Consider the following 24106-nt stretch of genomic DNA (forward strand, 5'->3'; position numbering starts at 1 on the left):
TTTTTCCCACTGTACTTCCTGGTCCCTGACTCACTAACTTACTTATTCTTTGTTGTTCGTCCCCTCCCTCTAGAATGTAAATGCCACAAGGGAAGCGGATGGTCTGCTTTGTTCACTTTTGGATCCCTCTGCCTAGAATGGTGGCTGGCATGTAGAAGACACTCATATTTATTGGTTTAAAAATAAGCCTCATAACTAGTCCTCCTATTTTAATTCTTGCTTCATGAAATCTATTTTCAGCAAAGCCTTCAAAGCGTTTATGTTAAAACCTAACTCGTGTCACTCCTTTGCTCCCCATCTCAGAACAAATGCCAAAGTCCTAACGTGGCCCATAAGAACCTTCAACATTTGCTGCCTCCATGAGCCTGAGCCTCCCCTCTGCTCCCCAGCTCCCAGTCATATCCTCGTTCATCCACATTACTTCTCAGGCATGGCCTCCCCCTACTTTCGTTCATTCACTCATTATGGTCGCACCACACTGGCCTCTGGGTTTTGCTCCTCAAACACGCAGGCTGGACTGGCTGATCCTCCTGCTCGGAAACTCCTCCCTCTACAGTCTCATGGCTCATTCTCTTGCCTCTGCTGGACTTTGTTCAAACCTCCCCTTCTCAGACAGGCCTTCTCCGACCACCCTGTTTAGGTTGTATCCAACCCCCACTAATCCCAACCCCTCTGTGCTTCGCTTTCCTACTATTGTATCAGCATCTCACATCACTCCTACCTGTTATACTTGTTATTTTATTCATCGTCCTCTGTAAAATGAATGCTCCACAAAATCAGGGATTTTTCATCTTTTTCGTTTCCCGCAGAATCCTAGCATCTGCAACACTGCTTTGCACATAGTGGCTAGTCAATAACTGTTTACTGAATGAATGAAAGAAGTGATATTCTCTCACCGGTTATCTAAACCCAGTTAATCAGCAGAAGTAGAATCCACCCACTGTGAACTACTCTTACCAGTTATTCCGTTTGTCATGGTATCCTAAACAGATCTGGCATAGTATATATCAATCTTCCTCCAAACATATCAACTATATGAATGTCCTCCTTGAGAGAACAGAACTGTTATTTCCACCCTCACTACTCTTTTTTAGGCCTCTGGTAAGGATTTTTCCATTAAAACATATTATTTTATAGGCAAATATTTTCCCCCAAATCTGTCTTACCCTCGTTTTCCCGGTGGCAGCTGCAAAGTTGCACATTGGTGCCAGAGGCAACTGATTAGTTTAAAAACACATACTCTGCTTTAGGCTGGCACCCACTTGTATTTTATAAATGAGCATATTCAAAATGGTGTCTTGGACTTTGTCTACAGCACAGCACATCTGTCGCCCCACTTTGTCCTGACAACCTGTCTGTGACAGTATGAAGAGCAGTTAGGGTTATTCCTGTTAACAGACATGGGAGTCCAGGCCCAGAAAAGTTGTCAGTATAGGTGATTCCTACTTTCCTTTTTAAAACCTTATTTTATCGCAAATCATCTTAAACCTCTCAGTAGAAAAGACTGTCCCAGGGTATACAATTAGCGGTTTTGAAAAAGACTCAATATCAGATATACTGTCAGGATGTTGAACATCTGTACTTAATAATACCCTGTCGTGATGTTTCTTCTTGCTAAAGTTGAGCTCTAATAAACTGACAAAGATAAACAGGATCCAACCACCCTGTGGCTGTAATTTCTAAGAAAGCACAGAATTAATGAAATGATACTTCTGCTCTAAATTTTTATCCAGTGGTAATCCAATGTCAGACACCCCCTCCTTCCACCCACAAGCTGGTTTCTGAGGAGAAGTTCTACCTTCTCCCTCAGGCTTGAAACATCAGAATGCTACCCCTACTAGCTAAGAAGTCACTTCCTCCAAAAAAACCCCACCTGAGGCCCCACACCTGGACCCAACTCCCTCCCAAGTCCTCTCGTGGCACCGATGCACACCTCTGTCCCAGTGCTGTCTGGGCGAGCTGCCTGTACCCCAGCTGTCTCCACAACAAACCCCGAGTTTCTTTGGAGAAGAAGTGAATCATCCTTGTATCCCAAGTGGCTAACACAGTCCTTGGTACATGACAGATGCCTAATATATGAAGGATGAATAAATGAATGAAAGGAGGCAGTCTTCCCAGTGTGGGCTGGTGGTCTTTTAGATTTTTAATTTGAGAGGCTTCTCCTATACTATAAATTACAGGTTTCCCAGACTATCACTGTCTTAAAAGTAAAGTAGAAGATAGCTGATATACTGCTCTGAAATAACATATTACTGTGAATTCAGCAAACCCCAGGAAAGACCAGAAACAAGGGCTAAAATTTATGATGATAAAAACCTTTCTATGCCATCAGTAGAACACTTGGTTTTGACTACATTCCTAGAATCCTAGGATTCAAAAAGTAGGTATAAAATTATTATGTAAATATCAAACTTTTGTTCCCCTTTCCTGAAATTCTTTTTCTGAAAATCTCTAAACCCTGTGCTAAGGAACAGGCAACCATATGAGCTGGATCTGCCAAGGCCTCCTCCACACCTCTTCCCATCACGTTAAATGAATGCTTGGGGCGGGGCACAGGAGGACAGTGGTTATGTTCTCATCAAGGCATTAGATGCAATCCATGGAAGGAAGCCCAGGAAGAGACTCATACCAACCTGATTGAGGGGCTGAGTAGCTTCTACACGTCCTACAGACACGTTTCTTCATTAGCCTAGCCTGGGAGGCTTCCACTAGTTAAGAGTTTTGGTAAATAAAGAAATGAAAGTGTTAGTCGCTCAGCTGTGTCTGACTCTGTGCCACCCCATGGACTGTAGCAAACCAGACTCCTCTGTCCATGGGATTCTCCAGGCAAGAATACTGGAGTGGGTTGCCATTCCCTTCTCCAGGGGATCTTCCCGACCCAGGGGATCGAACCCAGGTCTCCTGCATGGCAGGCAGATTCTTCACTGTCTGAGCCAACAGATAAGCCCCTGGGAGATAATATAATGGTCCAATTTATTTGGTGGTGGTGTGGTGCTTATCGTGGCTGATTTCACATAACCTTGCCCAGCTAGGGATTACTGCCCACATTCGACAGATGAGGAAACTTGGGATTGGAAGGGAAACATAGCTACCAATGTGAAAGGTGGGGGTTTGAGCCCTTATCCTTTAGACTTATTCTATGTAGAATAAGAACATTAAACAAGGTTTTCTGAGAGCTCAGCCAATGTCCTGTACATCTAGAGAGACAGAAAAGTGGTACAATATGCACCAGTGGTGCAACAGCACAATAAGCATGCAGTTGCCAATGTGTAAGTCAATATCCCCAGCGACTAGATTTAACAGAGTTTGAGGATGGTTATTCTCTGACTAGTTTGAAGATGTTACATGAATACACAATAAGGAGGACTCACCTACAAGCTTCTACTTCTCAGAAGCTTCTTTTCTGAACTGAGCGTCCAAGATCCTTATAGCAAGCCTAGTTTGCTTCCTATGTCATTGGACACTCAGGGTTTTCTCATTTGTTGAACCACTTCTTACCAAGAGAAGTCAGCCTGCCCAGAATTTCCTCTAGACTCTCAGTCTTTTTGCTATAAAACCAGAAACCATGCACAATGCCACTCACTTCTGCATGCATTATCAAAATGAATACATACTAGATAACCTGAATCTCACCCATACCCATAAGGGGCTTTAGATATTTGAAATCAGTATCCCCCACATTAAGTTCAATGAACATTGTATCAACAGAGGCTCATTTTTTCTCTTTGGCCCTCCTGTATTCAATACCACACTGTCCCGAACACCGAGAGGTTTGAATCATCCTTCACTATACTCATCCAAATGGCTGTCCAAGCCCAAAAGCTTATGTCTGGAAAACAGCTCTTCTTGGGCTTTCTTCCATTCAATTTCCATAGCTGCTGCTCAAGTTCTTGATCTTACTGCTTCTTTCCTGGTCTATGCTCACTTCTTCCTCTGTAGATGCCTTGTGTCCAGCCTCACTTCCTTGAAGACCTTCTCTCTTTAGGGTCACTGTCACAGTTCCCATTCTTTCCTATGCCTTGATCCCTCTGCAGTGCTTTAGAGAAGGTGGTCAGCACACCCCCTATCAAGATTAGGTAGTCTCATCCATTACCTGGGAACTCTGCCTACAGCCACCACTCTTCCTGTCATTATCTCAGGTATAATAAAAGACAAATTTATGTGTTCAACCTATTTCTATTCCCTTGTCATCTTTAAAATATCAGGAAATACCAGGAGATTTGTTCTCTCTCTAATTTATCAAATAATCCTATACTGTCACATCACACTTCCCAGAGTATTCAGAGAAGAGCCAAGAGTTCTTTTCTCTTTCCTTCCAATTGCATTTTCCATCTCCTCCCTCTGCCAATCTTAGCTAGGCAACTGCCATGGCTACTAGCTCTGATCTTCTGCCAGTCTCTTTTGTTGGTGAATGCTCAATGTACACACCTTTGAATTGGTTACTTTCATCTAAACTTTTTTTTCTATTTGATGGATGAGGTACCTAATCTTTGTAGCTCATCAAATGCATTTCTCTTGGATTGTAAGTTACGGGAAGGCAGGGCTCTACCAAAGTATGAGGAATTTTTGCTAGTAAGATTCATACAGGTAGATGTTGTTTGATGATCATGAGGATAGCATTCAAAGCCACTCAAATAATATGCAACACTGAGTAATTCATATTTTCACTTTCAGTCCTGGGCATGTAGTTGTACCATTTCATCCACCCAACACCCAGTCATTTTCACACTTGGTATAGTTGGTGGTACCCTAGAGCAGTATCTGCTTTGATCTGGTCTTGGTTCTGCAAACTCATGCTACAACCATCACTGGGGATCGTGCCTTTCACTAAAGCCTATGCAGTGAGGGGCCAAGCTGAGATGTTGATTCAAGTGCACAGAGCTTTGTAAGTGACCGGCGCCTTGTCTCAGCCATACTTACTTGGTGAGGTGGGGGAGGCTGCGCCTCCTTCTGTTGACGTGGTCGGAGGCTTCGTGTCTGGCACCGGCAGGGGCACAGGCCTGGCCATCGGTGGTGGCGGTGGTGGTGGCAACATGGGGGTGGGAAGGAATGGGTTGTGCACTTTGCCTTGGCTACTCCCGTTGGGCTGCCGGGGTGGGAACAAAACAAAGCATGCACAGGAAAAAGAAGACACAGATAAGAACCATTAGCTGCTTCTGAAAACAAATGATTAGGCGTTAGGCACATTTTATGCAAATTACTAAGTATTCTAGCTGCTTGAATTCTTCCATAAGAGCATATGGATGACGAAACGTAGGTTGTTCTTAAGACATTCCACAAAAGTACAGTCTTAGGCACACATGCTCCATGTATCCTAAACTTATCTCTTGAATTACTTTGACCTTCTTTGCATTTGATTCTATGAAAGGACCTGCCAACTCGTGCTTGGAATGCTTTGATTGGGTACTAACTGTGACCTTTGTCATCATTCTCATGATTATTAAATATTAATTTAATTTCTAAGTGTTTTATAGAATGCGGAATTATTCCATCACGCCTATTTATATAGATATAGTGAAGTTTCCTAAATATGCATTTGAGATTAAAAAAATATTTTATTTTCACTCTTCAAAGTTGATATTATATAACATTTAATAAATATGTTAAGTGAACATAAAAAATTTCTTTCACATATTGTATAACATCAGGCACAGAAACTTTAGAATTCAGCTGTCAAAATTCTGCTAAGGAAAAATATCACTTCTAATTTTGATTTAAATTATATAAGCATATGCCATAAGAGTCATATTTATTTGGCTGCCTGATGTTAGAACAACCAAGTAACAGCTCTTTAACAAAAGAAAAGTTTTCTTCTGAAGAAAGCAATAAAATCCATTTATTTTCAAGTTTTTCCACATAGTCCCATGAAGAGACCTGCCTTAAACCCTATAAAATTTTGATCAAAATGTAAAACTGGGCATTTGACAGTTATATAGGATGATGTCAGGACTATTAAAAAAGAAGTTAGAAATCTGAAAGTCAGATGCTTGATGCTGGTGATCACTTCAGTCTTTTCATGGCTTCCCAAGTGGCCTTTCTGCCTCTGGTCTTCAGTGACATCGTTCACTCAGCAATAACATCTCCTATTTCAGCTCTAGTCCTGAATCAAAATTCAGCTGAAGGAAATGCTGTTGTCCCAGGCTTTTAAGTTTAAGCTTAATAACTCTGCAGAGGAAGTCTCACTCCCTCATCAACATTCACTTATATATTTAGTATTGTTCCTCAAAGACAATCTCATCTGACAGTCAGAATGTTGTGCTTTCTTGCCAACAAACTTGCCTGTGTGTTATTTCTGAGTGGGCTAAAAGTCCGTAAGTGAATGCTTTAGAATACGCCAAGCAAATGAATACACAAGCAAAAAGAAAAAAGGCTCCATATTGATTTGTTGTCTAGACAGAAATGTATCTGCTAACACATCACCAGACATTAGTCAAAGCTGCCTTTTCTGTCTCAGATATGCAGAATCAGGTATTTCTTTAAGCAAGAAAATCAGTGATAGAATGGTGTGATAAAATATTCTAGATTAGGCAATCATAATCATGGTTCATCTGTGGCTTCATGTGCAGTTATTAGGATAAAAGGAAAATTACATTTGGCTTTATGCTGTTCATTATTTCCAATTTATTATTATTGGCCTTGGGATATAGCTATCCATTGTAAACATTTGGTTCTACATTTGAAACAAAATTTGTGATTTTTAAAAAATGGGAGGGGAGTCTGATAGAGAATGGATACATGTATATGGATGGCTGTGTCCCTTCGCTGTTCACCTGAAACTATCATAATATTGTTAATCAGCTAGACCCCAGTACAAAATAAAAAGTTTAAAAAAAAATCACTTTTACATTAGGAATGTTGTGTCAGTTTGTGATTTAGCTTATTTGAGAAAAAAATTGAAATCTTCATTCAAATCGATTGAGGACTGTTTAGCTGTATACAAAGATAAGTGGGAAAGATAACTACTTGCAGAAATAGCAAACTATAATAAACTACTTCGAGCATCTTGAGTTCAAGTACTGGTCAACTTGATGTAAAGTGTTAGAAGACTATTTTTAAAAAATATCAACTTAGCTGATCTGAAACATCTGTGCCCCCTCCTCCCCCTACCACTCCCTACCACTCAAAATCATTATTTAAAATTATTTGGTCTTTCTATTTTGTTAACTGTGTGAGCCCTTGAGTTAGTGTGCAGGAGGTGGAATTATCTGCCCACAGACCTTAGAAGGTTATACAGTTCACCCTTGAGATGATTTATATCCATAAACTTGACAGTTGAGAAGTTAACACAAACACTGTTTTTAAATCCCGGCCAATCCCTCTTAGAGTAAGTTAACTTTCCCACAATCTAGAATAAATATGACATTTGCCTGTAGTCAGTCAGCACGACATTGGAGCACCACGTCACATGGTCATAAGGTCTTCCCTTGTTATTTTTACATTTGGTTAATATTTCTAAAGAAATTGAGAAAAAAAAAAGAATTTTCCTTACATTGAGGAACCCCACCTGTCCAGCCTGCTGACCAGCATCAGGGCAGACAAGTTGGACAAACTCTTTCAGCGTCTCCTGAGGGTGATAGCGGATGGCTGGGTGAGAGAAGTAAGGCCCGGGCTGCTGGATGATGGGTGACGTCGGAAAATGAAGAGTCGATGGTGTTGCGTGTGGACTTGCTGTAGGAAAACAAAACATCAGAGTTAACAGAGAAAGACTTGCTTTGCCACAGCATTTAAACCAGATTCAACTTCCTCTTAAAATTTCTTCTCCTGACTCAATTCACAGTAACTGCTTGTGTGACAGCATTTAATACTGGAGAGGTCTGATAGATTTTCTTCCTTAAAGCTCTAAGACAAACATGGAGGTTAGATTAGGGTAGAGTTTCAAGCTGTCTTTCTATTTTCAGTGGACATGAGTTATAAAGGCATTAATAATCCTTGGTGAAGCTGAAGATTATTCATTACTTTAAGAGCCTTTTTAATGAAGCAGGCAATAAAAAATGTATTTGGTAGATTAGACCTGATTTAACTGACATTACATATGACAAATTCTAGTTTGCACATATGGATCCCCTTTCATGCTGAGCATTCCATAGACAATAATTCATTGTTAAAGCTCTTATACCCCTTTCAAGGAAATTTCTAGGGACTAATTCAGGATGAAATTTTTTTGAAGTCTGTAGTAAATGATCACTTAATGAACCCAGGCAATTTGGGTGCCTCACTTTACATGGAAGATTTCAAAGCCAAACTCTGAAAAGCATAGATGTTAGTTAGAGCAGGGAAACCCACAGGCAGAGGAGATAGGCAGTGACCCCTGCTAAATTGCTGGCCCTCTGCTCATACAAACTGATGAAAGACTCAGACAACTATCACTCCCTTATATCTGAAACTGTATCTGAACCTATATATTGAGTTTCACTGATATAGGAAGAATATTGTATTAGGCTAAAAAATTGTATGTGAAGTGCTTAATAATTTTGCCTTGGAAGACTTCTGCCCTTGACATGGAAGGGTGATTGGTAAAGCCTGCTGGAGGGTAAGAAGAGCATGTGGGAAGGGCTGGAGAGACAAACCAAATAACACCAACATGGCAGCTCTCATCTCCCAAAGAGGGCCAAGGAGACATCTCCCAAGTAGAAGCAGATGAGAGCATTTATTTTTCCTTACTTTTTGCAGTTTAAACCTTTAAACTCCAGGAGCCCCTGCAAAGAGGAAACAAACGAATACCCAAATATTTGGAAAGTAAGACTTTCCTAACATTGAGAATGACTCAATAAAACTGAAGAGCAAGTAAGCAAGACTGGCCACATTTTCTACCACCATTTGATCAGTAAGTCTGAGGACTGTCAAAAAAGGATGCATCTCTATTGATCCCTGGACATGGGTTCTCTGTTCTCTACTGTATCTATAGGACTGGGGCATTTTCTGACTAATAATTGGGAGTGGCAAGAACTCTGAGGTTTTGAGTGGCATCTGTAGTTTTTCAAGAGTAGAAACAGGAGTTTGGAATGGGATCAACAGTCCAGTCGATACCATGCAGATGACTTGATAAGATTTCTTCATTTATGCCACCTTTAATCCATCCAAAAATATTCCTAGGCTCTTACTGCGGGCTTGGGACACAACACTGAGATGACACAAAGTTGTCTTCAGTCCTACAATTGAGGGCATCTTGAATAAAACCAATTCGTATTGGCTCTTCTCTCTTCACCATCTTAGTAAATAAAAAGCTTCAGGTGCTTAAGTGGAAAGTGATGAATGGTTGTGAGATTATGAAATTGTGGTGGCCAGCAGAGAATGCTGGCAAGGGAAAAATTAACTTGAGTAGACTGGACAGATAAAAGTTAAATAGTAAATAGTTTATCCCTCCGTTTAATGGATTCACTGTCATATCCCCAGAACAGTGTCTGGCACTCAGTAAATATCTGCTGATGGTACAATGAATGATCAGATATGTAAGTGTACAGAAATTAATAAAGTGGCCATACAAATAAATATAAACTTAAAAAAATTTTCCTGGCAAAAAGCCATGAGCTTATAGAAAAACTGGTAAAACGTAGGACTTAATATGGGCTCAGTCACTTCAGTCATGTCTGACTCTTTGCGATACTACGGACTGTAGCCTGCCAGGCTCGTTTGTCCATGGGATTTTCCAGGCAAGAATACTGGAGTGAATTGCCATAGCCTCCTCCAGGGGATCTTCCCAACTCAGGGATCAAACTTGTGTTCTCTTATGTCTCCTGCATTGGCAGGCAGATTCTTTACCATTAGTACCACCTGGGAAGCCCAGGACTTAATATACTGGATGATAAATCTTGGAATCCATTATAATCTCTGAGTTAAAATCTGCAGCTAGAAAGTTAAATGACTTTAGCCATCTCTTACGATGCAAAAGGCTTTAAAGAACCCAAGGAATTTTTTCATCTAATATGGTATGCTCGTCTTTGCTGGTAGAAAGAAACTTTCACCCAGTAGCCTGTATTTGACCAAATAGTTTCTAGTTAGAGATGGAATGTGGCATTTCCCAGATGAGGCTGGGAATGTACTGAGCACAATGAAATGATACACTCAACTTTTGCCCCATGACAAACACAAAGGTGGCACCTCCATTGTCAAGAGCCTACAGGAAGCAGACCTTCATAATAAAGTGGCAATGCTTCGGGTGCTTAAGTGGAAAGTGATGAATGGTTGTGAGATTATGAAATTGTGGTGGCCAGCAGAGAATGCTGGCAAGGGAAAAATTAACTTGAGCAGACTGGACAGATAAAAGTTAAAGAAACCTGATAGAAGAAATATTTTAACGGGACCATGAAATTCCTTCCTTAATTGTTTAATCAACACCCTTGCCCTTTCTGTTGCTGTTGTTCTTGTTGAAAAATATGTAAAAGAAAATCATTAACAACTAAAATGCAGACCTTAGTTTCTTTGTTCAGTTCAGTCGCTCAGTCGCGTCTGACTCTTTGTGACTCCATGAACTGCAGCACGCCAGGCCCCCTGTCCATCACCAACTCCTGGAGTTCACTCAAACTCACGTCCATCGAGTTGGTGATGCCATCCAGCCATCTCATCCTCTGTCATCCCCTTCTCCTCCTGCCCCCAATCCCCCCGAGCATCAGGGTCTTTTCCAATGAGTCAACTCTTCGCATGAGGTGGCCAAAGTGTTGGAGTTTCAGCTTCAGCATCAGTCCTTCCAAAGAACACCCAGGACTGATCTCCTTTAGAATGGACTGGTTGGATCTCCTTGCAGTCCAAGGGACTCTCAAGAGTCTTCTCCAACACCACAGTTCAAAAGCATCAATTCTTTGGCGCTCAGATTTCTTCACAGTCCAACTCTCACATCCATACATGACCACTGGAAAAACCATAATCTTCACTAGATGGACCTTTGTTGACAAAGTAATGTCTCTGCTTTTTAATATGCTGTCTAGGTTGGTCATAACTTTCCTTCCAAGGAGTAAGCGTCTTTTAGTTTCATGGCTGCAATCACCATCTGCAGTGATTTTGGAGCCCCCCAAAATAAAGTCTGACACTGTTTCCACTGTTTCCCCATCTATTTGCCATGAAGTGATGGGACCAGATGCCATGATCTTTGTTTTCTGAATGTTGAGCTTTAAGCCAACTTTTTCACTCTCCTCTTTCACTCTCATCAAGAGGCTTTTGAGTTCCTCTTCACTTTCTGCCATAAGGGTGGTGTCATCTGCATACCTGAGGTTATTGATATTTCTCCCGGCAATCTTGACTCCAGTTTGTGCTTCTTCCAACTCAGTGTTTCTCATGATGTACTCTGCATATAAGTTAAATAAGCAGGGTGACAATATACAGCCTTGACGTACTCCTTTTCCTATTTGGAATCAGTCTGTTGTTCCATGTCCAGTTCTAACTGTTGCTTTCTGACCTGCATATAGGTTTCTCAAGAGGCAGGTCAGCTGGTCTGGTATTCCCATCTCTTTCAGAATTTTCCACAGTTTATTGTGATCCACACAGTCAAAGACTTTGCCATAGTCAATAAAGCAGAAATAGATGTTTTTCTGGAACACTTTTCCTTTTTCCATGGTCCAGCAGATGTTGGCAATTTGATCTCTGGTTCCTCTGCCTTTTCTAAAACCAGCTTGAACATCTGGAAGTTCACGGTTCATGTGTTGCTGAAGCCTGGCTTGGAGAATTTTGAGAATTACTTTACTAGCGTGTGAGATGAGTGCAATTGTGTGGTAGTTTGAGCATTCTTTGGCATTGCCTTTCTTTGGGAATGGAATGAAAACTGACCTTTTCCAGTCCTGTGGCCACTGCTGAGTTTTCCAAATTTGCTGGCATATTGAGTGCAGCACTTTCAGAGCATCATCTTTCAGGATTTGAAATAGCTCAACTGGAATTCCATCACCTCCACTAGCTTTGTTCATAGTGATGCTTTCTAAGGCCCACTTGACTTCACATTCCAGGATGTCTGGCTCTAGGTCAGTGATCACACCATCGTGATTATCTTGGTTGTGAAGATCTTTTTGTACAGTTCTTCTGTGTATTCTTGCCACCTCTTCTTAATATCTTCTGCTTCTGTTAGGTCCATACCATACCATTTCTGTTCATCAGCTACAATGTACCGCGCAGAAGAGCACCGAAGTGTGGCCGAGAGGAGCTTCCCCTCCCCAAGGTCAGGGGCGGTGGCCAAGAGGAGCTACCCCACATCCATGGTCAGGGGTGGCAGCTGGGAGGAGCTACCCTGCGTTCGAGGTCAGGGGCGGCTGCCGGGAGGATCTACCCCACATCCAAGGCCAGGGGTGGCGGTGGAGAGGAGCAACCCCACGTCCAAGGAACTGTGGCTGTACAGGCGCAGGAGGGCCAAGAGGAGCTACTCCACGTTCAGGGTCAGGAGGGGCGGCCGTGAGGAGATACCACTCATCCAAGGTAAGGAGCAGCGGCTGCACTTTGCTGGAGCAGCCGTGAAGAGATACCCCACGTCCAAGGTAAGAGAAACCCAAGTAAGACGGTAGGTGTTGCAAGAGGGCATCAGAGGGCAGACACACTGAAACCATAATCACAGAAAACTAGTCAATCTGATCACACTAGGACCACAGCCTTGTCTAACTCAATGAAACTAAGCCATGCCGTGTGGGGCCACCCAAGACGGGCGGGTCACGGTGGAGAGATCTGACAGAATGTGGTCCACTGGAGAAGGGAATGGCAAACCACTTCAGTATTCTTGCCTTGAGAATCCCATGAACAGTATGAAAAGGCAAAATGATAGGATACTGAAAGAGGAACTCCCCAGGTTCCTCTGGGGAAGTATATTGGCAGGTGCCCAATATACTACTGGAGATTAGTGGAGAAATAACTCCAGAAAGAATGAAGGGATGGAGCCAAAGCAAACACAATACCCAATTGTGGATGTGACTAGTGATAGAAGCAAGGTCCGATGCTGTAAAGCACAATATTTCATAGGAATCTGGAATGTTAGGTCCACGAATCAAGGCAAATTGGAAGTGGTCAAACAGGAGACGGCAAGAGTGAACATCGACATTCTAGGAATCAGAGAACTAAAATGGACTAGAATGGGTGAATTTAACTCAGACCATTATATCTACTACTGTGGGCAGGAATCCCTTAGGAGAAATGGAGTAGCCATATCATGGTCAACAAAACAGTCCGAAATGTGGTACTTGGATGTAATCTCAAAAACGACAGAATGATCTCTGTTTCCAAGGCAAACCATTCAATATCACAGTAATCCAAGTCTATGCCCCAACCAGTAATGCTGAAGAAGCTGAAGTTGAATGGTTCTATGAAGACTTACAAGACCTTTTAGAACTAATACCCAAAAAAGATGTCCTTTTCATTATAAGAGACTGGAATACAAAAGTAGGAAGTCAAGAAACACCTGGAGTAATAGGCAAATTTGGCCTTGGAATACAGAATGAAGCAGGGCAAAGGCTAATAGAGTTTGGCCAAGAGAACCTCTTCCAACAACACAAGAGAAGACTCTACACATGGACATCACCAGATGGTCAACACCGAAATCAGACTGATTATATTCTTTGTAGCCAAAGATGGAGAAGCTCTATACAGTCAGCAAAAACAAGACCGGGAGCTGACTGTGGCTCAGATCATGAACTCTTTATTGCCAAATTCAGGCTGAAATTGAAGAAAGTAGGGAAAACCACTAGACCATTCAGGTATGACCTAAATCAAATCCCTTATGATTCTACAGTGGAAGTGAGAAATAGATTTAAGGGCCTAGATCTGATAGAGTGCCTGATGAACTATGGACTGAGGTTCGTGACATTGTACAGGAGACAGGGATCAAGACCATCCCCATGGAAAAGAAATGCAAAAAAGCAAAATGGCTGTCTGGGGAGGCCTTACAAATAGCTGTGAAAAGAAGAGAAGCAAAAAGCAGAGGAGAAAAGGAAAGATATAAGCATCTGAATGCAGAGTTCCAAAGAATAGCAAGAAGAGATAAGAAAGCCTTCCTCAGCGATCAATGCAAAGAAATAGAGGAAAGCAACAGAATGGGAAAGACCTGAGATCTCCTCAAGAAAGTTTCTTTGTTATATTTTACTAAAAAAAATTATTCCTCTTTTCCTTGTGTCATATAGTTTATTGTAACACAAACCTGAAAACACATGGTACTATGTGGAGTTAACTCTACAATGGATGATTTATAATAATCAATTAATTCTTAATTAATACCAGAAAATCATTTAGCCTGTAGATTCAAACTAGACAACTGCTGAGACTGCATTTCAAAGGGTCATTCTTCACAACCCCTACTTTCTCAGGCCTTGGATGTCTGCTTCAGCCACTAATTCACTGGAATAGGATATAAATCATTCAAGATCCTGTGCTTTCATTTCTTCAAACAGAAAACAGTTGTGTTACACGCATCACAAAATATGTTGTGTGTATATGTGTGTGTATGTGTGTGTGTGTATGTTAGTCGCTTAGTCATGTCCAACTCTTTGCGACCCCATGGACTGTAGCCCACTGGGCTCCTCTGTTGATGGAATTCTCCAGGCAAGAATACTGGAGTGGGTTGCCATTCCCATCTCAAGGGGATGTCCCTGATCCAGGGATTGAACCCGTGTCTCCAGCATTGCAGGTGGATTCTCTACCATGTGAGCCATGAAGGAGTACTATTCAACACATGTGATTTCTCTGGATAACCTTCTAGTAGCATTCTTTTCCTGAACAATGAGACTGCATTGGGTTTTTCCATTGCTCTAAAGCTCAGATTTAAGATTCTAGCCATGTATAAATCTGATTTTCCTTCTTTTTTATTTCATTTCTCTTTTATCTTGGATTATATGTTTTTAGTGTGCGTAAGTTTTCAAACAAGTGGTCACAAATTATTTTAGAAAGTTTCACTGAGGTTAAATTAACCAACCAATTATTCAGTCAGCAAAACTGACTAACTGTATCTTGAGATGGTCAGCTCAGGCCCTAGAGAAGAGGAACTACCATTGTGAATCTGGCATGGTGCTAATGCAATGCACAAAATAATGGTACGAGTCCAAATTTTTGATGGAGAAAAACATCTCTTATGGATGTGTGTGTGTGAGTAGTTGACACAATAAAAAATTATAGCACATTATGTAAATGCATATTTAGATCCTTTAAAATGTGCATTATTTACTTGAAAGTCAATAAAGGCTTTTCTCAAGTGGTTACAGTTTATTGCAGTGCATCCATCTGTATCCATGTTGATGTTAATACAATTTTGTGTATTAAAAGGCACTACAAAATTGGCTGCTTCTGGGGCCTAATACTCTTAGTACCCTAGGCCAGGAGCAGCAAAAAGTGTCACAAACACTCCGTTTGAGATGGATCTCACTACTAGCTTAAACTTTAACCAGAGGCCAGCCTTGTTTCAAACAACTGCTTGTGCTTTTCATAAAGAATACAAATAAGATGGGAAGGAAGGAAACTTGATCCGGTTGCTTTGGCTGGAATGGCACTGCCTACACATCTGAACAAAGTAGCCACAATTAAAGAAGCAGAGACCCAGAATTTCCCAAGGTGTAGGCTCAGTTCTTTATTGCCAGATGATCATATTACTGGGTACTTAAACAAGAGAGCAGGTCAGGCAGGCTGGTTTACTTGTTTGTGCACCGCCCCCCACCTCCACCCCACGGTGGCCCCAATTATTTAAAAGACTCTTTGGTTTTAGTTTGAAAGAGGAAAAGTTTAAAATTAAATGTTATTGTATATATAATATATATATATATATTTAACTTAAAAGTATTCTTCCTCCTTTAAGGCATAATTGATTAAGACTGGGGAAGAGAAGGTCAAAGTCATTACTGTATTACTGTGTATGCTGAGAGACCTCTAAGGTCCAAAAACTGATTCTTGGTCTGAGAGTCCACTACAGGGAGGAGACTTTATGGACCATTTTTCCAGCTCAAAGATGGCCAGGGAGTCATGGCCACATGGGTTTGGTATCTTGTATTTCATTCTAATTCATTCTGCCTGCTGCTGCCAAGTCGCTTCAGTTGTGTCCGACTCTGTGTGACCCCATAGACGGCAGCCCACCAGGCTCCCCCGTCCCCGGGATTCTCCAGGCAAGAACACTGGAGTGGGTTGCCATTTCCTTCTCCAATGCATGAAAGTGAAAAGTGAAAGTGAAGTCGCTCAGTCATGTCCGACTCTAACGACCCCATGGACTTCAGCCCACCAGGCTCCTCCGCCCATGGGATTTTCTAGGCAAAAGTACTGGAGTGGGGTGCCATTGCCTTCTCCGAATTCATTCTAAGTCTTAGGAAAAAAAAGAGACAAAAGAAAATCACCTCTCTTTACCACTGCCAGCAGTTTTGCCCAAACAGAACCTTTAAAAGTTCTAATAACCCTCCTACGTTTTTCTCAAACCAAGAATTCATGATTGAAATATATTCTTCCGTTTAGGCTTGACATTGACTTAATTTCTCGTCCAGGAACGACTGCAGACTCTCACGGGTTGAACAGAGAATTAGGTTCATTTCATATTCATTTTGCTTTCTGGCACCAGCCCTCAGATCCTAGTCTCTCTTCTATGGGAGGCTACAAAGATAAGCTGCTAGGAGAGCAATGCAAACAATAAAATCAAATCCTCCTTCAGGCGCAGCGTGCTTGTTAGATGGCGTTACACAGTCTTCTTTGCTCATAGAGCGAATGACCACTCCCAAGGCCTGGCATTTGGGAAACTTCAGTCTTACCATTAATTGATACCGTCAGTGGCAACAGGTGAAATTCCAAACTGCTTCTCTCTGTTAGCACCATTACAAGAAAAAGCTACTCATCTGTCTTCAGCAGTAAGATGTTATTTAGACAAAAATAACCATTTCCATAAAGTACAAGGTGGCATTAAGAAATCCTGACTACTCATATTTAAAAGTAAAGATTTTAATAAGGCACAGTTCTAAAAGGAGCAGAAAGTAGAAAAAAAATGCACTTAAAAAAAAAGCATTCCATAAGGGCAAATGGAACTTGAATTGTTTGGGCTGTCAACTACTATGGCGTTTACTTCTTTAGAAATTCAAAACCACAATATATAACACCATGATAGCCTACGTAAAGCTGAGAAATCTTACTGGTCCATAGCTATAATTTATACATCATTCATGAGTCAGACCTGCCATTCACGAAAGTTTAGAAGTTTGGAGTTCTGGGGTTTAACAGAGACACAAGGAACAAGGAACTGGCAATGGTTTTCAAGCCTTTAGGAGGTGAAACTTTTTCTAAATAACAAACCTTTGACTCAAACCAAGGTTTTCAAAACACATCTTTAACATCACTGAATACGTGTGAAATACGTGGGTATATCAAATGAGAGAAATATATATTTCACGATGACTTGCAAAACACCAGTATTTTTATGTTATTGCTACCAAACAAAGTAACTTTCTGTTACAGTAGACTTCCGAGATAACTGATATGTTCTATTCTATTTGAGTTAAGGTAGAAGTTCAGGATAGAGATCAAATTCCAATATCTTTTGGAAAAATAAATTTTAAAAATATAGCAAGGGGTGAGGGGCAGCAAAGATCTTTTAAAATTTTAATTTAGATCAATTTTTGCTACTTAAAGACCTTTATTTTTCAAAAGTCCTTTTTATAGTCTAGACTAGGGGTTGGCAAACATTTTCTGTAAAGGCCAGAGAGGACACAGTTTAGCTTTGTGGGCCTCATGGTTTTTGCTGTAATTACTCAGTGCAGGAGCAGCCATAGATATCACATAAATAAATGAGCATGGCCATAAAATGTTTTGATAACATTTTAAGAAACAAGCAGAGGGCTAGATTCGACTGGTGGGCCATAGTCTAATGGCCCCTGGGGTAGACCCACATAATTCCTGTTTACTCTCCAAATACCAGCAATGCTCTTTCTGTGAGCTGAGCACCAGACAATCTCTGTTCCTCCTACCCACTGCCTACCAAACCTGGTCTTTGTCCCAGCTGGACGTCCCGCTGACGCCTCATCTTTTTGAAGGCTTCCAAAGCAAACTGCTTGCCTTCTGTATCCCCACTAACTAGCCCCTGTCACTCTTTGATTGACCCTTTTCACTGTTAATTAACATGCTTTGGGTATGTGCTGGTTTCCCACATCCATGTGTATGTGCACGCGTACATGCTAAGGTGCTTCAGTTCTGTCTGACTCTTTGAGACCCAGTGGACTGTAGCCCACCAGGCTCCTCTGCCCATGAGATTCTCCAGGCAAGAATACTGGAGTGGGTTGCCATTCCCTTCTCTAGGAGATGTTCCATAGCTAGGGATTGAACCTGCGTTTCCTGCTTTGCAGGCAGAGTCTTTACCTATGAGCTACTGGGGAAGCCCCATCCATGTGTATATTATGTCAAGTCAAACATAAGAGTCAGAAAAGTAGTAGATAACCAACAAGGATCTACTGTATAGCACAGGGAACTATACTCAGTACTGTGTAATAACCTTTAAGGAAAAATAATGTGAAAAAGAAAAAAATATATATACATAAACATATATAACTGAAATGAAACTAACATGAAACTAACATGACATTATAAATCAGTTCAGTTCAGTCGCTCAGTCGTGTCCGACTCTTCACGACTCCATGAATCGCAGCACGCCAGGCCTCCCTATCCATTACCAACTCCTGGAGTTCACTCAGACTCACGTCCATCGAGTCCGTGATGCCATCCAGCCATCTCATCCTCTGTCGTCCCCTTCTCCTCCTGCCCCCAATCCCTCCCAGCATCAGAGTCTTTTCCAATGAGTTAACTCTTCGCATGAGGTGGCCAAAGTATCGGAGTTTCAGCTTCAGCATCAGTCCTTCCAATGGACACCCAGGACTGATCTCCTTTAGGATGGACTTGTTGGATATCCTTGCAGTCCAAGGGACTCTCAAGAATTTTCTCCAACACCACACTTCAAAAGCATCAATTCTTCGGCACTCAGCCTTCTTCACAGACCAACTCTCACATCCATACATGACCACAGGAAAAACCATAGCCTTGACTAGACGGACCTTTGTTGGCAAAGTAATGTCTCTGCTTTTGAAGATGCTATCTAGGTTGGTCATAACTTTCCTTCCAAGGAGTGAGCGTCTTTTAATTTCATGGCTGTAGTCACCATTGGCAGTGATTTTGGAGCCCAAAAAATAAAGTCTGACACTATACTTCAATTAAAAAAAAAAACAACCCTGAGTGAATGCACTAGTTCAAGCTCTTTCTGTGAGATAGAGCCCTAGCCTTTCGGTACTGACAGGGCCTCTTCTCTGAATAGACCGTATTTATGCATGAATCAACTAAGCCGCCATGACGGCTAATGTGAAATGCCTACAAACACCACACAACAGCTGTGATTATTGGAGACACGAAGGGGGACTGTTTAATAAGCAAAGTTGATAGGATTCAGTTCCATGAAGGGAACTTGAGCTTCTATGTAACATGCCAGATATACAAGAGATGAAGAAGAGATACATCAAAACATTTAAGGGAAAAATAACCACCATAGATTGGATGATCACATAGGTTAACAGAGAATTAATCCTCAAACGACCTGGAATTTGAAACACTAAGCTCCATGGAGGTTCTCTAGCCTATGGGAGGCCTACCAAATGCTGGGACCTGTGCTGTTTGCAAGTCTTTGCTGACATTTAAAATAAAAAAATGCAAGACCAATACAAACAAACCCCACAACAAACAAAGCAATGACTGATTCATGGCCTCTCTTCCCACTACCCCTGCCCAACTTATAGGTATACATTGAAGTTCAAGGCCCTATTTCTGAGTAACATGTTTACTAAAGCACAGGTTTCAAAGCACCCTCCTGAATTCACCCTACAGGATTTAGGGATTTATTCCTACTGCTGGTAAATTTCACACAAGGAGAAGTATGAGACGCATTGGGCCAGTGTTTGAAGTCAGGGTACCAAAGTTTACCCCAAGCTGGGTATCAACTAGCTCTGTGTCAACCTCCTAAGCACTTTGGTTTTCTGTGCTGCAAAATGGAAATCCTATGTCTGTGTGATTTTTAGAGCTCGACTATTTTGGGTTTTGAAATCATTCACTCCCTATGTGAGTCTAGGAAAAGTTATGCAACATTTTCGAACTTGCATATCCTTGTCTGTAAAATTGGATAAAATAGTATTAATTTAAGAGATTTTTCTGAGAATTAGAATTAGTGTATGTAGGTGCCTAGTACATAGTGGGCTCATACCTTTAAAAACTATGTGTTGAGAATCTGCTGTGTCCCAGGCTATATGCTGGACTCTGGGCTATTTATTACCCTTGGAGTTGTGTTCTTAGGATAAGTTAAGATATACTAAAAGTAATCAGGATCACACAGTGCCCTGTGGCAGCGTAAGACCATCAGGAATCAAGAGTTGAACTGTTCTTAGGACCTCCCTGGTGGTCCAGTGGTAAGACTCCACGCTCCCAATGCAGGGGGCCTGGGTTCTATTCCTGGTCAGGGAACTACATGCCGCATACCACAACTAAAGATCCCGCCTACCACAACTAAGACACAGCACAGGCAAGTGAATAACTTTTAAAGAAGAGTTGAACTGTTCTCCACTGTTCCCGTGGACCTGGAGTTCCCTGGCATGGACTGTCACTCTCCTAAGACCGAGGTTTGACCTGCGCTTTTCAAGCCCCACCTGCAACATGAAGTCACTTGGCTGGTGGGAGAGCCGACCCTGCTGCCCTGGGCACAGGACAGCTGTGCTCTAATCTCCTGGACTGGGCAGCTATCAGCTTTGCAGGCCCAGCAGTCCTTCACCTGTTCTTCTGGAAACAAAGCTCGAAGGTATCTTTGGGTAACAGCCTTCTCTCCACCTCAGTCTATGTCACTGACTTCATCCTCCCCCCGGCTCTGTGGGTGGGCATAGAACCCAGGCCACACCAATGAGAAACCTATTATGTTTACTTTTAATGTCAGGGGAGAGACCTCTGGGCCAGAGGCACAGGGAGTCCTGCTCATGGCGCCAGGCCCCAGTATTGCTGTTGCTATAAGACTGGGGGGCAGTGGCTGTCTCGTGGGAGGACTGTCTTTTTCCAGGGTGTGCTTCTGCATGCCCAAATCTCTTCCAGCAGGCCAGAGACAGAGGCCTCAGTGGGCTTGTAACAATCAACCAGCAGCTTCTCGACCCTGGCAGATGGGTCTCATCACTCTCCACGCCCAGGAGTTCATTCACATCAATCTCCAGCTCCGGGATCCCCTCTTCCTGGCAGCCATAGAGGCCAGGGAACTGCTCCAGGATCCACTCCCCAGGCTGACGTGCTTCCATAGCTCCTTGAGGTCAGACCTGACCATGACCTTCCCTTGGCACCTCCCTTAAGCCTCACCTGCAGCTCCGGGGCGGTGGTGGGGTCTGAAGGTAGATGCTGCCACTGCCTGGCTTGCGCATCAGAGTCACCAACACTGTAACCCCTGTGGGGCCACTGTCTGCCATGCCAGCTGCCTCCTCCATTATCTTTTAAAGTGTTAGTCGCTCAGTTAGTCTGATTCTTTGTGACCCCTATGGACTATAGCAACCCCAGGTTCCTCTGTCCATGGGATTCTCCAGCCAAGAATATGGGAGTGGGTAGCCATTCCCTTCTCCAGAGGATCTTCCTGAGCCAGGGATCGAACTCAGGTCTCCTACATTGCAGGCAGATTCTTTCCCATCTGAGCCACCAGGGAATCAGATCACTATCTTTTAAACATAAAGATTATTTTAAAAGTGAGCAAATGACCCACACTAGGCCACTCGGAGCATCAAGAAGGAGCTGGGCTTCTCTAGATCTCTTGTGAGAGAGCTGTTCTCTTTCCCTTGGGACTGTTACAAGAGTAGGAATTAAGCTTGGAACTGCTCATATCATCAGTGCCATGATCTGAGGAGATTCAGCCTGAGAATGAAGTTCACACAGAGGACAGAAGATCTGAGAATGATAAAAAGACAGATTTCTGAAGGTACTGCCTGAGCACCTGGATCCAGTTCTACGTGAAGTCACAAACCCTCAGACTTTTTCATTACACAAACAATCCATTATTTTCTTTTGGGGAGAATGGAGAGGTGATTAAGCAATCTGGCTGGGTTCTTTCCCTTGTAAGAATATTTCACTTGAAAGAGTACTTTAACATGTCTTCTGTTCATTATTGCAGGAGTCCCCAACCTCTGGGATCTAATGCCTGATGGTCTGAGGTGGAGCTGATGTAATAATAATAGAAATAAAATACACAATAAATTTAATGCACTTGAATCATCCTGAAACCATCTCCTATATCCCAGTCTGTGGAAGAACGGTCTTCCATGAAACTGGCCCCTGGTGGCAAGAAGGTTGGGGACTGATGCATTACTGGGTATGCAACAGTTCAACAATGCTTATTATGGTATTCAGGAATCTGAGGATTCGTGAAGATCTACAGATATCCCTCAGGGATACTAAGGTTTCCTAAATACATACTGTATACCAATAGACTGGACCCACACAAACTGACAAATAAATCCAAATGCCCACAAATACTTTTAATACCTTGCTATATTACCCATTTCTTTAATTCATGAATCTCATCCGAGTAACAACTGTTTGTTCTTCTGGTCTTTCAGGTTGAGGGGCAAGACAAGCTTGTTTGATTTGTTCACCAGGGCCTAGCACAGTGCTTGGCAGATGGTACACTCTCAAAAATTATTTGCTGATTTGACTTGTGTAAGTAACAGTGGTGCTTATCCCTTAGCAAGAGCCATGCCTGAATGAAGAAAAGTCAAAGTGAAGTTATCACCGTGGCTGTGGGCCAGTCATCATGGTAGGAGGTTCACCAGCCCCACAAGGAGACTCGACTGTTCCTCCAACCAAACAAGAGTGATGGGATGGTGTAACTGGGCTGGCTCATGTCCCTGAGGCCCCATCTCTTCCAGGGGCTCCTTGGAAGACTTCCATAAGACTCCTCTCAGTGAGGAGAAATACACACACCTTCTGGACTCACAGGAGCAGATAAAAGAGAAAGCTGGAGTTGAGGAGTGAGCAATGAGAGAAGTGAGAATCCTTTCAAGAGAACCACATAAAAAGACCGCAAAAGATATGGGGATGGGGGGACTCTGAGACAGCTAACGTTTAGTAACATACGAATCACATACGTGGCCCTATCCATATGTCATTTCACTTCCTCCTCCTATTAACACCTAAAGTTTCGTACAGGTGGGAAAACAGAGGCCAGCAGAGGCCAGGGACTGGCCCAAGCTTGTACAGATCCTGAGTGGCTGGGAAGCATTTGAAATCTATTCTGTGGGACGCTACAGCCCATGTGCTTTTCATTGCACTCTTCTGCTCCCATACGAATTATTTTTCAGAGGTCAAATCATTTATTTCCTTTCACGATATTTGCCTCATAGGTCCCTTACTACTGTACTACAACTGTCCACTCTGGTGTTCCTCACATGTGTTTTGTACATAGGAAAAATGAATCGTTTGGGGTGGAGAGGAAGTAACTGCTACTTAATACTAAGAAATGGCAAATGTAAAATTTACCATGGAAATACACATTTTAAAAGGCCATCCATTCACGTGAGTGATTGAATCCACTTGTTTCAACAATACAAAGGATGTGGCATGAAATGGGTGACTCTGCGTGATACTGCAGCCACATTAACAGGACCGTGCCTTCCCATTTCAAGTATCAGTGCTCACCCCTCTTTGCCTACGTGGATGATAAGCTGATACTACATAAACACTGTTAAAGCTACAGTTCCATGCTACAGTAATTCACTTAACTTTAACATGATTTATGGTTCTGTCAATCGGGGAGGTTGAAATCCCTGCATTAAAGCTTAAATGCGAACTTCATATTTAAAAGACCATGTGTGAGTGTGTGTGATAGAAGAAAACATTCCACATAAAAGGGAGATACAAGCCCAATACTGACTTTTTATTCTACTCTGAAAAAAGAAAAATAAAGAGTAAATCTAAACATAAAATCAACATTATATTAAGCTCAACTAGAAAGACCTGATCGGGACTTATCTGGTTATAGGATTTACAGTGCAACAGTACCCAGAAGTCTTATCAATGACAGGATTTCAAAGAAACCTTGCCCAGAACCAGTGCCTTCACTGTGTCTATATGTGTGGATTTATGGCTGGGGGACAAGGAGGCAAGGGTGGAAGAGAGCGAGGGAGAGATGAAGAGAAAGGGG

The 24106-nt window shown here is 42.2% G+C and overlaps 1 protein-coding gene across 7 annotated transcripts in view; it reads right to left on the reverse strand.

Annotated features, from left to right (window-relative positions):
* The window catches only part of NFIA (nuclear factor I A), a 427927-nt gene that overhangs the window by 58042 nt on the left and 345779 nt on the right, over nucleotides 1-24106 (reverse strand). For 6 of the 7 annotated variants that reach the window (XM_061411778.1, XM_061411773.1, XM_061411779.1 and 3 more), the window contains 2 exons: nucleotides 7490-7668; nucleotides 4921-5086 (listed from right to left, as the gene is read on the reverse strand). In XM_061411778.1, the coding sequence (XP_061267762.1) occupies nucleotides 4921-5086; nucleotides 7490-7668 (345 nt within the window). The remainder of the gene's footprint in view (nucleotides 1-4920; nucleotides 5087-7489; nucleotides 7669-24106) is intronic. The other variant, XM_061411775.1, reaches the window with a different exon arrangement.

The sequence above is a fragment of the Bos javanicus genome, chromosome 3 (assembly GCF_032452875.1).
Source record: "Bos javanicus breed banteng chromosome 3, ARS-OSU_banteng_1.0, whole genome shotgun sequence".
Taxonomy (NCBI): domain Eukaryota; kingdom Metazoa; phylum Chordata; class Mammalia; order Artiodactyla; family Bovidae; genus Bos; species Bos javanicus.